Source organism: Leiobunum rupestre, chromosome 3 (assembly GCF_980474605.1).
Source record: "Leiobunum rupestre chromosome 3, qqLeiRupe1.1.hap1, whole genome shotgun sequence".
Taxonomy (NCBI): Eukaryota; Metazoa; Arthropoda; class Arachnida; order Opiliones; family Sclerosomatidae; genus Leiobunum; species Leiobunum rupestre.
This window is the reverse complement of record NC_143386.1, coordinates 21,726,951-21,743,652: the sequence shown is the minus strand read 5'-3', so window position 1 is coordinate 21,743,652 and position 16,702 is coordinate 21,726,951. Positions and strand designations below refer to the sequence as shown.

The following is a 16,702-nucleotide window of genomic DNA, read 5'->3' as shown; positions in this document are numbered from 1 at the left end:
CTCAGTCAGAACAAAAATAATAAACAAGCATTTGAAATCCGTTCACCTTTTGTCTGTCGGGTTATAATGAATTCAGATTAGTTTCAAGTTTAAACTATCTGGTATTCTTTTTGAGTCATATCAACTGATGTGATAATATTTGAGCGTAAATGCCGATAATCAGATATCTGATCTTTGGTAATTATAATTGCTATCCGAAAATTAGTCGGAAGCAGTAGCTCAAACTGCACAGTGCTTGCCCTTGCCGTTACAGTACGACAGCGCCACCGGTGGACTTTCTTAGAACTAGGTCCTGTTTCAGTTTCCCCCGAGGTCTCCCCACTTTCCCCGTCGTCACCTTCGTAGTGACTTCTGGTTTCAAACAATGTTTCTCCAAAATTTTGTTTCGTGCGAGCGTTAAGAGGCGCTGTTTACGTATCTTGAATTCTTCTTCCAGAAAAAGAACGACACGGATGCTTTTAATTTCTGCCTAATCAAAGCTGAAAAACCGCTGCAAACTTTGCGAGACCAGGAGGAGGTAATTGTACTAAACTTATTTCGTTAAATATTACCAACATAATTAAAATAACAAGAAGTTTGACAATTATCAAAAATTATCTCCGAATTAATTTTCAGAGTTATAGCTCAATCAAGGTATAGTCATTGAGTTGGGAATAAATAGAGGTACAACTAAATCTGGCTGGCGCGGGACCAATTTCGTTACATAACGAGACTTTTTCAACTTTATCGCTCTACCAACTATATTGCAATTGAATTTTTTCGCGAATCGGATGCGAAATTGAAATGTATGATTTCTCGTAACCAACAAACCTTTGAAGTTGTTTAAAAATAATTTTATTCTGTCCACACGATCCTTTTTAACTCAAGTTACGGCGAGTTAGCTAATAATTATTTATTTTTAGCCATATAATATACAAAATATAGATGGCGCTACCGCCTAATTATAAAGATGAATTTCGTACAGTCCTATCAGAACAGGTCCCGCGTAACCATGGCAACCGAAATCGTAATTGTAATTCTAGCAGTATTATTCCCAATTAAATGGGTATAGTTTAGCGCAAAGCCCCCTAGTGTCTAAATATACCCAAGGCGGCATATACTACTATCGAGGACGATAATATACCACCATGGACACTTTATCTCTAACCGGACGGGAAAAGCTGTAGCTTCCACCATACAAAATCACCTGTCGCCGCTACCGTTTCTCTCTAAAGGGGGGAAGGTTCTAGATTTTGAAATTTTCGGGCTTTCAAGTCCATATAATTCGTCACGTGATCAACAAAACGTTCCGTTTGAAATGGGGGTTTACATTCTTTAAAATGACCTTGACGGCCCTGCGAATCGAGAACGGCCGACTATTTCAGCTAATTCGAAGTAGGACGCAAACGGACAATGAGTGGGTAACTCTTTTAAGATGCTTTTCTCGTCCTGTTAGAAATACAGTGTCCATGATACCACTCACAAGTGTCAGTTCAGTTGTAACTTAGATTAATAAAAGTGTTACCTCGATATATCACTTCGACATTTTTCTGACCACAAATGGCTCTAACGACCCCCGCACCGCGTAGCGATAAATTATTTAAACTGCCGTAACAAACAGGAAGACTCGTTCTTTTAAACCAGCCCTACAAACGCGTTTTGATACAAGCGCGATTTGCAACTTCGATCTTGGGTTGGTTTCTTTTACATACAGGTAATTGATCTTATAATATTAAACTTATTTTTAATCAAGTAAATTGTCTTGTAGTGGTAATGTGGGAACTTGGGAAGATCCTAAACGTTAATCCTAACAGCAGTTATTTTCTAAATCCGGATCTCAAGAGCAGAAACCGTAACAACGGAAACGGATTTCAAAAGTCGAAAACACATCGTCACGTTCTCATTTCTTCCCCCTCGCAAAAGCGCATCGGCGGACGTGCTGAAATGCACGCGTTTACTGTAGAATGATATCCAGGTAACACTATTATTAATCCAAGGTTGCAAGTCCAAGTCGGAGCTTGTCAGTATGGTATAAAGGTTCGATCCAAACAATACGGGATGTCATACTTATTGTTATTATGTTACTTAGGGCCACAATTACAACGTTCAATGTTAAAAGGGAATAAATGTAACGCGTTCTATGGTGTATCAACGAAAATAACTTTTTACCGTTAATAGCGCTGTTGATTGATATTTAGGGTGAAAAGTACGAAGTAGCTGCTATTGCTACTATACCGCCTTATGCAAAATACTGAAACGTGCGCCTTTTCCCTCGGCCGTTTCAAGTAGCTTAATGGAAGTAGATTCGTTCAAACGTCATTTTAAGGCGCGTGCACTCCTTCCTAGTGCTTTTAACCGAAATCGGATCAATCTGATTTGTGATCCGACGATAACAGATTTTTTAAGTCATCATTATCCGCGTAGATTAGATTTCCTTTGCAGTTTGAAAGTCGGATAAATATCAATACGTGATAAATGTTTCTTTTTAATTTATCAGACCGGCTGTCCGAGTATCTGTGGTACTAACGGGTGAGATCGAGGAGCTAGTCACCCCGCGTAATCGGTGTACCTTTGACTGTACTAATGAGATTACGCGTAATCGGTGTACCTTGGACTGTACTAATGAGATTACGCGTAATCGGTGTACCTTTGACTGTACTAATGAGATTACGCGTAATCGGTGTACAGGCCATCTGACAGTGGCTTACCCCTCGGCTTAGATCTAGAATATGGTTGTAATAGGGTTCAGTCAATTGACCTTGACCACTTCATTTTTCGGCCAATTATCGACAACTTATTTTTTGATAGAAACCAAGTTTTATTTTGTCTATACCTGTGGTAATTAAAAAAACTCTTTAATAAAAAATATATAAAACAGTTGTCTGTTCAGATATATTTTTAATGCACAGATAACAGCTAAGAATGTCTATCAGTTATCGCTAACGGATATTTAAAAGTTACCGGATCAGATCAGATCTAATTTCTTATCAGATATCGAAATTAAACCTAACTGTTTAAGACTTTTAAAAGCAGATATCAAAATAAGACGTAGAATAAACTTCAAAAGATCAAACATTACTCCTCCCGACAAGAGAGGTTCATTTTAACAACGCGATGACTTGTTTCTTTGCTTCTGATTTACGAAAGATGGCTCTCCCATCTGGACCTATTTCAGGGTTTTTAAAATGTTAGATCTAACCTTTTCCATTAAGGCAAAACACAAATTTATCTTAAAGCAAGTGGTGGCCACCTGTCGGCTGGAGTTGCTATAGCATCCACTCTTAATAGGCGAAACTATAAAGTCCAGGGGGGCTGAAAAGATGGTAGTCAAGTGACTTTGTGGAGAACTGCAGCGCCATCTATCCTAAGAAATACGAACTATTATTCATGTTATTTTGCTAATGGTGGTTTAAATTTTGATCAATTCGTCTAAATTATCTGTTTATTATTATTATTTAAAACATTTTGTTATAGAAAAGTGTAAGTTATTTAGCTGTCTGCAGTATCTGGAAGGAATAATTTTTTTCTTTAACGTCGCACGGCCAACTATGAACACGAGTTAACGAATCGAAGTTGGCTGTGAAAAGGTAGTCACGTGATTTTGTTTTCCCATTTTAACAAGTTGGTTAAGACCAAATTTACTTTATAGTTTCGCCTATTCGACTGCCGTGGGCGAATTGGGGATTGGTCGTCCCATTGCTGCACCTTCTGCTGGGTTGAGTGGTTCGCGTAGGGTACTATGATGATAGACCTCCGGTGGTATAGTCTCTGTTACTAGGTACTCCAGGCTATAAATTCTGACACACTGTATTATGAAAAGACCCCTGTTATTAGAGATGGCCATTAATCATTCCGATTCTTCGAAAAACGGGACTTTATTGGTGCTATCTATTTATGGCAAAGGAAGCTAAAATTAAAAATAGCCAAATTTTAATGTCGTCAGAGAGAAATTGTAGAGTATTATAGTTAAACAACCTATACTCTATTTAGTGGGCTTTAATTTAAATTATATATCGCGTGTTAGGTATCGAAGATGGCTATGGTTGCTCAGATCGCCGGGAAGATGGTTACACCTAGTATCGACTTTCAAAAACGTTTTATCGTTTATTTTCAAGTCGACAATTACGTGTTTGCCGAAAAGCCAATCCAAGCGAGGTCAACTAAGCACGTGATTCCAAATAGTCTTTTCTGATACGTGATTAAGAATACCCAATGACCTAATAGCATGCTTTGGGCCACGCCATATTGGTAAATTATGCTGGCTAGTGTGCCTAATCAACTTGTTTAAATTTGCACAGTGGCGACAACTGTTCAGCCAGAACGCAACTACACTAGAGCCCACATTTGCTTTAAAATATTGTTTATAATTGCTGGAATTTATGTTATGGACAATGACCAATTTCCAAACGATCTAATCAACGCGAGGGACAGCTAAATGTACCGCCTTTTTTATTTCAACGCTAGCGACATCTATTGAAAAAAGAGCTGTTTCACCACTTGCTTTAAAACCATTTAAATTAATGAAATATTAGTTTCGGGAATTATAAAATTTGTTACAACGCTACAGTTCGCTCTGTGCGAACGCCAAATTTTTGTGGGTCTTGGCCCTTGAAAGTTGAAACCTGGTCGTTGCCTAGGCAACAGGTTCCAATTGCGAGAGCACCTAGTGTCCAGAATTATCAACCTAAAATGCCAGATATTAATTGAAGAAATTTGTCATGCAGGGGCCTTTACAATAACGTAGGCCACGGTTCAAATAAGATTTTGCTAAATAACTCACCGCGTAAACTCGAAAAACACAAAACTCCTATCATACTATAGAGAAGTGGTTGAGTGTGAAATTATCAAAACACTTAAAATCTTTAAAGCACATTGTCGATTTTGAGGGATGTTATGTTTTGATGTTATATAATGAATGATTACTCAGCTATAACTAAAATATTACTTATTTATTTAGGAAATTAAGAAAGGTCTAAAAGTTACATGCTTACTGGCTTATGCCCAATGGGGGAATGCCTGTTTAAATTCTTGGGCTTCCCTAGCTAGTCCAGTGTGCCCTCTAGCGGATGATATTGTAACTACATCATATGCTTCAAGGGAAAAGACAGGTTAAGTTCACGGAATATTTAATGGATTTTGGTATATTTTAGGGATTCAAAAAGTGGTTGAAAGAGCAAGGCTACGAGTCGCCGTTGGCCTCGGGCTATCACTCCGAAATGGACACTCCAGGGGAACTAACCAACCGATTCTTGATCACTTCGAACTATAAGTGAGTTACAAACTTCTCTCCTAATATTTGATATTATCAGAAGCGTATAATATATTTCTTACGAGAGAATAATTCGCTTGAAACATGTACCCGAGCAGGTTCCCGCTGATTTTTCAAATTGTAATCTTGGAAGAAAACATGGAGTGTAATTCACCATATAGCGAGTTTCTAAAACTATTACAGATTTAAAATGATTCATCAATGAACATTATTCCTAATTCCTAAAAGAGATGGATTTTACTGATGAATAGAGTTGGGGATGCAGACGATATTTTAACAGGGTTACCATACACTTATCATTCATTTACATCAAAAGATGCTTGGCAAAAACGTTCTTCAATGACTGATAAAAAGGGCTCCCGTAAAGTGTTCGGTGTCAAATAAGTAAATCAGCTTCCAAAATCCGCCACTTGGAGGAAATAGGAATAACGTCCATTAGTACATATTCCTACGCAGGGTTATTTTAATATTTTATTTGCTTAGGAAAAGTAATACGCGCGGTAAATTTAAGGTCGTGATCCGGTGTACACACATTGGAATCCGCGTCGAGACAACGAAGGTACAAGTTTCATTTTTATGGCCTAGATAGATACTTCTCTCGTAAGATACATATGATCAACTTCTGATATTACTAGTTTACAAATCAATGACAACTTATAGAGGTTTTCCCGGACACTGTTAAGGTCAAATTTAAACTTCATATTACCGTACGTATATTTTAATATAAAGGTGTTTTAAATTAATAACGTTGTTTTGCAACGCTAGAATTACAACGTTTAAAAATGACCAAAGCCTTTAGTGAAATAAATAATAGTCACAAAACTATTAAAAAACTCAATTTTTACAATTTCAAGATGGTATTTTACAGGAAAGTTTGGTGAAAAATTATTATGGTAAAAACCTTTCTGGTTCGTTCTTCCTTATTTTGGTGAAACTAGTGAAAAAATATCAAGGCTCCTAAGAAAATATAGTGTACCTTTAATTAATCAAAGCGGTAGAAACCTAAAAATAATTTTTAGTGCTCCCCACGAAGGGGAAATATATGATAACAATATCGTTTCCCCTAAAATAAAATAAACTCAGCCAGGTAACAGTGTTAATTTTTACCATCTCTCTCGGACCAGGGTTAGGTTAGACCAGTGGGGGTGGGAATCTGGGTTTTGTTTTTTTTAATAACTTTGTGCAGCGGGAGACTCGAAAAATGGAAAACAATTTGAGACTAAAGATGCATAAGCTCCAACAAAAACGGAACATAATTTATACCTTTGATAGTATGTGGTCGCCGTCTAACTACAACAAATAATAGCATTAAATTAAAGCTAAATAAACAGCATACGTTTTACGTTAGTGTTGTAAGTCGGAAAATGACCGAGTCCTTTTTTCCGGAATATTTTCCGTATTTTCTATACGGAAGTTTTCATTCGATGATTAGTCTAATATTGTTTACAAATTTAAATAAAGCGGCATTTTCGCCTAATTTTTTCGAATCCAAAAGTAAACCTAAACCTCTAGACTAGCTTTAAACTGATTAATAGTGCAACACTATTAATGTTTTATAGTATGTTTACTGTTATTAGACATTTTATATCGATAAAAGTAAAAAATAAATAAAAACACATATAAAAAATTATTTTACCGATTAGCGGAAAAGTTTCCGGAAACTTTTTTGGGAAATTTTCCGCATTTTATTTTTCCAGAAAATTAACAACACTATTTTACGTGCTAAAAAATTAAGCCCTATGGGTTATTAGCACTTTATCACTTTCCCCCCAAATAGTTCCTCGGAACCCTTGGAACCATGACGGGTACCGCGGTACACCGTTTGGGAAACACTGGGTTGGACCATGTTGTCAGCGTAAGTGTCTGTGTAAGTATGCGACGCGTACGTTACCTTGACAACATATGCTGGACATTAGCGATGGCGTTATGTATTAAGCTAATCGAGATTGACAAATTATGGATATAATTTATGGCGTTTTACTTTCGCGATGCGGTGTACGCGTCCGCTTTTTGCTGCGGATAATCGAGAAGTTAACATTTTCACATCCTAGATTGATAACCAGGGCTGCAGAGAGTGGGCCTGGGCCCCGGTGAAATATAAGTTGCCGGCCCCAAGAGAGCCATTACTACTGGAGATAGCTATCCTATTTCGGAGTGAAACCAGAGCGAAGAATACCTCATTTGTTCAAACACGGGCCCCTAGGCTGCACGGGCCCTGGTAAATTGTAATGGCTTCCCCCTATTGTCGGGCCTGTTGATACTTCTCTCGTAAGAAGTGTTTCATAAACTTCTAATAAGACGTTTTACAAAACAAATTAGTATTACACTGTTAATTTTATGTGTACAGGAATTCGTGTACCTTCAGGAGAATCAAAGGTTTGCCCAAGAAGAAACCCACTTACCCAATTCAACCAGGGCTCTTCAAATCCGAGTACGGCGACCACGGACCGGAACTCATTATGCTCACGTACGCCGATGACGGAGCCAAAGCCACAGCCTTAAAGATTACGGTAACTCAGTCGACGATCAAGAATCTTATGAAATTCGCCACTCTGACTCAAAAACTCACGACGCAATTCTAGTTCTATCTTTAACCAGTGCTCACAATACCTGAACAAATCTTTGTCATTTTTCGAGAACTGTTGACAGAACTTGGAGGTTCTGTGAGAGCTGCTGACAGTTCTTAGAGGTTCTGTGAGAGCTGCTGACAGTTCTTAGAGCTTTTGTGAGAGCTGCTGACAGTTCTTAGAGGTTCTGTGAGAGCTGCTGACAATTCTTAGAGGTTCTTTGAGAGCTCATGACAAATCCTAGAGATTTTTCAAGAGCTCACGATAAATCGTAGATATTCTGTGTGAGCTTCATGACAAAGCAGATATTTTTTAAAGTTCCTGACAATTTTTAGAGATACTTCAAGAGCGGGAAACAATTCTAAGAGATTCTTTGAGAGCTCATGACAAATCTAAGATATTCTTTAGGAGCTTATGCCAAATCGTAGATGTACTTTGGGAGATCATGACAAATCTTATAGGTTCTTTGGGAGCTCATGACAAATATTAGATATTTTGTGAAAGCTCATGACAAATCTTAAAGATTTTAAGAAAGCTCACGACAAATCTTAGAGATTTTGTGAAAGCTCATGACAAATCTTAGAGATTTTGTGAAAGCTCATGACAAATTTTAGAGATTTTGTGAAAGCTCACGACAAATCTTAGAGATTTTGTGAAAGCTCATGACAAATCTTAGAGATTTTGTGAAAGCTCACGACAAATCTTAGAGATTTTGTGAAAGCTCATGACAAATCTTAGAGATTTTGTGAAAGCTCATGACAAATTTTAGAGATTTTGTGAAAGCTCACGACAAATCTTAGAGATTTTGTGAAAGCTCATGACAAATCTCAGAGATTTTGTGAAAGCTCATGACAAATCTTAGAGATTTTGTGAAAGCTCATGACAAATCTTAAAGATTTTGTGAAAGCTCACGACAAATCTTAGAGATTTTGTGAAAGCTCATGACAAATCTTAGAGATTTTGTGAAAGCTCATGACAAATTTTAGAGATTTTGTGAAAGCTCATGACAAATCTTAGATATTTTGTGAAAGCTCATGACAAATTTTAGACATTCTTCGAGACGTAACGACAAGTCTTAGAGATTATTTGAAATATCATGCCAATTCTTAGAGATTCCTTGACATCAAGATTCAATCTTAACAGTATTTGATGTTCCAGGGTGATCGAAATGTTCCTGCCGGGAAAGTGACCTTTTTCGCGAACCTCAACCACCCGCTGAACAACGTCACCTGGGATGATCAGGCCGTGTGCTGCACTTTGGACATGGTCAAATCGGATAATATTCCATACAGCCACGAAAACTACCTGAACACGCCTCCGCAGGTTTTCCGACTTCCAGATTACCTCGTCGAAAGTCCCAAGGAACCCATGCCGGAGATCAGCATTGGAAGGTTATACCCGATTTTCACCTTACTTACTGTAGCTCAACGTAATCACAAGTTTATTATAAGATCCCTTCGAAATCAAGTATCTAACTACAAGCGTAAGTCTAGAAATACGGTTGACATAAGTGTGTCAGTTCTCTACCTACTGTGTTTTCAGCGAGACATTTCTAGAATGATAGATAATAAATTAATAATAATACCCAAGGCACTACCTCCCACTCCTGAAATTAGTAAATATACCGAAATTGGCTTTATTTTGTTATTTTTTTTAAATTAAAATATTTAAACTGTAGTAATAGTAAGTGTAGGGACCTGTTTGCTCGCGTGGCATGAAGGGCTTTCCACCACCCTCCTACGTATTGTAACCCGGCCACCTGAATTAATTGGATGAAAAGTCGCTCGATGACTTTGGCCTACTGTGGTAACTTTGGTATTAGCATAGAGAAAGAAGGAAGGGGAGAGATGGTGAAGGCGAATTTCAAGGTATTTCCCCTTTTCACGAAGTGGCTCTTCGCGTCATATGGCTACCATGGTTACCGACTGAATCTTGTACAATAACGCGCATCGTTGTGCGCAACTACGTCACAGTCAAGAGAGAGAGCTTTCTCTGTTCGTTACTTCGTTTGCGTTTTTGGCAAAGGCTAAGGCTAAGGCTTACTAAAGTTCGGTAGAATCGGTTATAAATTTAATATAGAACCAAAAGTAATTTCTAATTTTAGGACTAGTTTCTAATTTAAGTACAATAAAAATGGTGGTGACTAAGAACTGTTGTTATCGTGGCTGTCGAAATGACTCTAGAAGTTTGGAAAATAGTGTTGTGAAAGGTGAAAATTTTACCCATTTCCTAAGAAAGAGACCAAATTAGGAAAATGTAAAAAATGGCATAGAGCTATTGTTAGAGTTAATTTAACTCACGTGGATCAGCATCACAATAATTGTAATGGTATTAATTGATTCCCTTGAGGCTATTTTTTAGGTGTATTATTTGTCAAGGATTACAGTAATGAAAAAAGTTTTAACCACAATTTAGTATTTTGAAAGATATGATAAATATAAAATTGTTACTTGCCATCAATTTTTACCTCGTAAAATACGATATATTGACTAGGGTTGCTATTGCAATTTTTATAGCAGCACGTTTTGTAGTAAACCATTTTAATTAAAAACTCACTAACTATAGGCACGTGGCAGAACCACAGTTGTCTCTTCACTGTGGGAAAGTTTAAAATTCCCAAATATTATGACGTCACGCGGTCTCATGCGCAACGGCGATGCGCGTTAGTGTGCGAGCTTCTCTCTACCGTCGAGTTTACGTCGCCCCCTTTCTAAATATCTATCCCCTTCCTTCTTTCTCTATGGTATTAGCCTAGCGGATTGAACACAAAGCTAGACGTAATTATGTCAACTAGCTCGCATACTTATGGAACATCCTTATTAACTTATTGTAGTTATAAACTTCTTACATCACTTAATAGGTGAAAACTATTTCCCCGCTCCAGTACAGTTTTAGGCCAATTTCGCTCGTAAATTTGTTTGAGCAATCCATGGAAAAAATTGACAGTGATGTAGCCACTGACAGCTTGGAGCAGATGAATAGTTTGGGCCTAACATCAAGTAGAAGAAAAAACCTTATTTCATATTTGTTATTTATTATTTTAGGTTTCAAGGTTTTTGTCAACTCGCAAATCGTGGCTACAAGAACCCTTCCTTTTCGAAGGGGCACTGGGTTATCTTCGACCAGGACATTTTCGTTTTCATCTTTCTGGAGATAAATACGGCCAGGATGTACTACAGAGTCAAAGAACCACGCCTTTCCAAATACTTCTAAAATTCCTAATCTTCAATAAACAAATGGATCGTTCACTCGAAGTCACTGTTGCCAGGAAACTATTTACGTATAGGCTTCTAATGTCTAAGGCATTGAATTGGGAATAATACTGCTAGAATTGCAATTACGATTTCGGTTGCCATGGTTACGTGGGACCTGTTCTGATAAGACTGTACGAAATTCATCTTTATAATTAGGCGGTGGCGCCATCTATATTTCGTAAAGTTGCATGGCTAAAAATAAATAATTATTAGATAACTCACCGTAACTTGAGTTACAAAGGATCGTGTTGACAGAATAAAATTATTTTTAAACAACTTCAAAGGTTTGTTTGTTACGATAAATCATACATTTCAATTTCGCATTAGATTCGCGAAAAAATTCAATTGCAATATAGTTTCCACCACTAGAGACAGCTGCCGCCACGGTAGAACGATAAAGTTGATAAAGTCTCCTTATTGAACGAAATTGGTCCCGCGCCAGCCAGATTTAGTTGTACCTCTATTTATTCCCAACTCAATGGTCTAAGGAGCCTTTGCTGCCATGCTGCGAATGCGTCTGGAGAAACGAAACACCATAACCTTCCTTAGACATTAATATTCCCAGTGTATGCGCGTATAGTTTCCTGCCTCTCTATTAGCACTACCAAAGGTGGGGAAATATAGTCTGCCAAGACTGCCAGATAAAGTGATCGCTCTGAAGTTAAATTAGGTTAGGTTTAAGTTAAATATAGTATCCGACACAAAAATGATCTGCAAACTTTAAGGTCCCATGAAAAGTTTATTATTATAATAAAATATTTTAAAACTTATCTCAACCGAAGTCTTTCAAAATACAATCCGCATCTACGTTAAAAAGAACATGGAAACTCCATTTTATAAGAATAAGTAACCAAAGACCAAACAATAGTCGCTTCGATAAAACCCATTTGGCGATTCGCTAGAAACTATTAATGCATAGAGCCTGAACGTGCAAACCACTCTTTTTATCTGACCCTTGAAAAAGCGCAAAAACGCCGCGATTGTACAGTGATCGTCGCATTTGTAGCAGGAAAAACTGGTGTTAGGCCTAACGGGGAATTTTTGCGTCTAAATTGACGACTTTTTAAATGACGTTTTAGCGCGCGACACTACAGGTACATGTCTTGGGCACACAGCCTTCTTTGCGTGCTTTTTTGACCATAACATGTAGAGGTATTTTCACGCGCAAAATGAATTTTAAAAGCCGTCAATTGTCTTAGGCCTAACTAAGATTTTTCTCGTTGACTCTCGCCATCGCGCCGTTTTCCTTTTTGAAAAGCTAAAATTTAGAAACAAAATTAATTGTGTTATAAAGTGAATGACGAACTTAGTTGACTTGGTTTGGCTTGTGTATGGATTACAGTTGGTTTCTTTGTTAACCAACCAACCCAAAATATTTTAGTTAGCTCAAAAAACACTTTTTTTGGATCGGAGTGCAAAGTTCTAAAGTTTTACGACTCTACTGATCAATGATTGAAGTTTTCTAAATGTGTGTTAAAGAGAGTTAAGGAAATTCCGCGGATGTTAAATATCCACTACTTTAGTAGTGTCCGGTGACATTGAATTCGAGTATTGAGAACGACGGTTGACAAATAATCGAATTTTTTTAAGCCTAATAGGCCTTTGAGTTTATTTGTATCACAACTAAAGTGCTAATCAAAAATTTAGGCAAATACATCGATTCGCAAAAGGAGTACATGGACAAAATATTTAGAGCGAAAAGCAATTTTTATGTAAAAACTAGAAATTAACTGAGTAAAAATTCAGTAAAGGAAAAAAATCGTGGTATCAGAAGACTTCGGGTATTTACCCCTGTCAAGCGATCTTCTCCCTGGCCAATTGTGTAGGACCGTGTTCTAAAGCTACTTCTATTTGGAAACTAACTCCAAAACACCACCACTCTCTTAACTACAAGTAACCAATATTTCTGACCTATTGAAATACCAAAATGTTTTAATTTGTTCCATAAATGTGTCTCTTAGTCAAAATAATTACTTATAGCAAGAATATATTTATTTATACTCAGGGAGAATGAATATGTCGAGATAATTTTTAGCGTTTCTCCAATTCCACCCGTTGAGGCCCCCGGTATGCTCCTCCGCTTTAATAAAATCAAATAATACTGCAATCTCATTGGTTCTTAAAAATTACGTTTTTCGACGCGATTAACGCTGCTGCGAGGACGCAAAAAAATAAGACGGGGTTAGGGCCTCAACGTGTCCGTCGATAGTCTCGACATATTCATTCTCCCTGAGTATAAATAAATACATTCTTGCTTATAGGTATTCGTGAAATGACATAGAAATTTCGTCACAAATAAAATGATAAGCGCCCCTGGCGAGATAAATACACTACTTTAATAAATTCACGCGACGGTCGTATGGTTAAACCTGTTGAAACTTGAGTTTGACGGGTTGGAAATTGAGATTAACTGATTGAAAATTGAGTTTATCCGATTTAAATCAGGTTTAATAAACTAAAAATTTCGGTTTAATCGATAAAAATTTTATTAACATTATTAAACATTCAGTTTCCTCTATTACAAGTTGAGTTTAATTGATTACAAATTAACTTATTTGGGTATTTATTTTTTCTCTACAAATATTATTCCTTTAAACAGTAATTTGTTAACCCCCTGACCAGCTTTATGCACCTTACTTGAGCTTGTTCGTCGCAAGCACGAATGTGAAGTATTGTGTGACCAGAGGTATATAATAAATTTCTTAAATTTCGCTTAAAAACTGTACCTTCGTAGGCTACCGCTGATTTTTAAACATACATTTTGAATGAAAATATTGTGCGGGGGTACTAAATCGAGATGTACATTATGTAGTGGTTTCCTAATCTATTACATATTATGGTTTTAAATTGACCTAAATGAATACGTCTCTCGCAAGAAATATATCTTAAACATATGATGATATAGAGTGCTTTCGTCTGATACGATTTTGAAAACTTGTAACGTCACAGCTGTAGTGTTAATAGTGGCCGCCATGACAGTAACCGTTTTTTATCAATAGGCAAATTACATTGGTGACGTCGTGAGTTTCGAATTGAAAACACTATTTAATACTAAGAATAATATCTTAAATGTTATGTTATGTGAAGTGGCAGATCTTAAACCAAGTTTTTTAAGAAAATTATCTTGTTATATGAATAGACCAATTTACAAATTGTTTACTGGAAAACCATCATTTCGGGTCCTTAGATGTTAGATTTTAACGCTTTTAGTAATACTAGATGGCACACATTAAATTTATTTATTGCAAAAAAAACAACTTCTAATAATATTTTAATCGGTGTTTTATAGACCAAGTATTGTGATAGAATCAAAACTACAACCAGGGTTATTCAACTTTTAATACGCGCGTCCCACAATAAGAAGACTTAGGGGGATTTCATGTTGATTTGTGAACAGAGCCCTCTATTGCAGGTATAAACACGCTCGTGAAAAAAAATTAATTATTAAAATAATATAATAAACTCTATTTACCTTTAAATATCTTCTGTAAATATCTATTTAAAATTAGGGCTGTCTTTACACAATGAAATGAAGAATGTTAATAAATTTGTTACGTAGATGGAAAGCCAGTCTGACGGTTGAGCGCTATCTAAAAGCGTCCGTTATCCAACCTAAAGTTGAATAACCCTGCTTTAACTTCATTTTTAGTTGACTCGAGGGGCAGAATGCTCCGTTAAGAACGTGTTACCACATCACGGAATTTGAAAATAGCCATAAAAAGTCAGGGAATTACGAGGATTTTTTGGAACGGCCCCTAATTAAAATATGTAAGAAACGGTTAAAGATAAGTAAAGTTAACCGCTTTATTCTTGTATCGAGATGTCTATTTTCTTATGTCGGTGATAAATTTCATTCAATGTTTATGGAGATCTGTGTATATCTGAGCTATGTTGCCAGTTTTGAAGAAATAAATATATTGTGGTTACATTTTGCTCTTGTCATGAATATTCACGTTTAAAATGCTTTAAGCTGCGAGAATGGACCAAGAATCACTCACTGTTCAGACTTTATGACTCACGACTTAATACTGGGAATAAGAAAATCACGGATAGTTTTAGTTCAATGCGGACAAACTTAGTGTCGCTGAAGTCGATTTCCGGCGTAGTTTCATAGAGAAGTTGGAGCGTTCACGTTCAATTTTGACAAAATGGCGCCGTTGTTGTCAATTAAATGATGATAATTAGTAATTTTTAAACCTTTTATTTTTGAAAATTCGTTCTTTGAAATTTTAAGTAATGGTAATTAACCATTGTGTTAAGTAACAATAACCAGTAAGCCGCATATTTCTGAGGTTTATTAATACAATTTACTGGAGCCCATTTCATTTCTAAACTTTAAAATTAATGAACTAAGCCTAACCTAAAGTACGGTCGCCTAAGCCTCTCGTAGTGATAGTTGAACAGAATTATTGAAACGCTTCAAAGAGCCTTGCGTACCTTAGTTAGCCTTCCGATTTAGGCCATGCTTACCGTGTCATATTTAATTTCAAGCAGCGATACTTCTAGGCCAAATTTAAACAAAGCACTTAAAAATGGTTATTTTACTTATGGGAGTATGGAGGGTGACGCTATACCGGTAATAGAATCGCCGGTCTCTTCCCCTTTCAATTAGAAACGCGGTTAATTTATATTGTTTGAACGACAGCGCCCTCTATTGATAGTTACATACCCAGATGAAGTTTGGTAATCAGGAAATTATATAAATCAAATTAATTTCTTTTTTTTTTAATACAAATCGGAAATCTTCTTGGTAAATAAATAAATTTGGTTACCTAGATGTCAAATAACATTTACAAGAGGGGAAGGTAGATCTGACTTATGGGTGACGGTTGAAAGCTGAATTCCAAAAAAAATAACCAAGGATGGAGCATAAGTGTAGAAGTCACGAAATTAAATTATTTCTTTAAATACATTTAACGCTGTTAAATTTCAAAAACCGCGCGTTTACGGACATAGTCTAGCCTAAAAGGCCTTCTACGATTTACGCGTTTTGGCATTTCTGGGATATATTTACCCAATATCCCTTAGTTAGCGAAGTTAAATTCAAATACCTCGTGGTTTAGGACTTAGTATAGCCTACATTGCCTTATAAGATATACGCGCTTTGGCATTCCTACGATACAGCTTTTTGTTTGTTATCTAACCAAATAATCCGGAAAAAAACATAGCAACGGGGTGGTTGGCTTTTGATGTGAATTGAATGTGCCATGATGAGCTAGTCTGACCTTTAATAGATAGTTAACGGATAGTATTTGGAGTAGAACGCTCTTTAGGAACTTTACCGTGTAAATTATGGAGGGAATTAATTTGGAGGATCTCCCGCAAGAGATTTTGTTGCACGTGTGTTCTTTTCTCGACTCGGACGACATTCGATGTCTGTCATTTGTGTCCCGGAAATTCCGAGATACCACGGATTTCGAAGAGGTTTGGAGAAGACTGTGTTACCTGGGTATGTTGTTGTAGTCTGACAGATCGAAACTCAGTAGTCAGTACAGAATTAAAAACGCGCTAAATTTTAGTTACTTCTGTTTACAGCTTAGGCTATAGTTTACAAAAATTATTAGTGCAGTAGAACCGATTACCGGCTGAAAATGTTTTCAAATAGTCCCTAGACATTTTTCATATGTTAAAAT

General features: G+C 36.7%; 1 protein-coding gene across 4 annotated transcripts in view; it reads left to right on the top strand.

Moving 5' to 3' along the window:
- Window positions 1-16,702, top strand: part of LOC149949804 (F-box only protein 31-like) — a 57,939-nt gene that overhangs the window by 25,148 nt on the left and 16,089 nt on the right. For 3 of the 4 annotated variants that reach the window (XM_090167932.1, XM_090167931.1, XM_090167930.1), the window contains exon 1: window positions 16,231-16,518. The exons of the other annotated variant lie outside the window; for it this stretch is intronic. In XM_090167932.1, coding sequence (XP_090024058.1) covers window positions 16,362-16,518 — 157 coding nt within the window. In that variant the 5' untranslated portion in view covers window positions 16,231-16,361. Of the gene's footprint in view, window positions 1-16,230; window positions 16,519-16,702 lie in introns of those variants that run through there. 4 annotated transcript variants of the gene reach the window in all.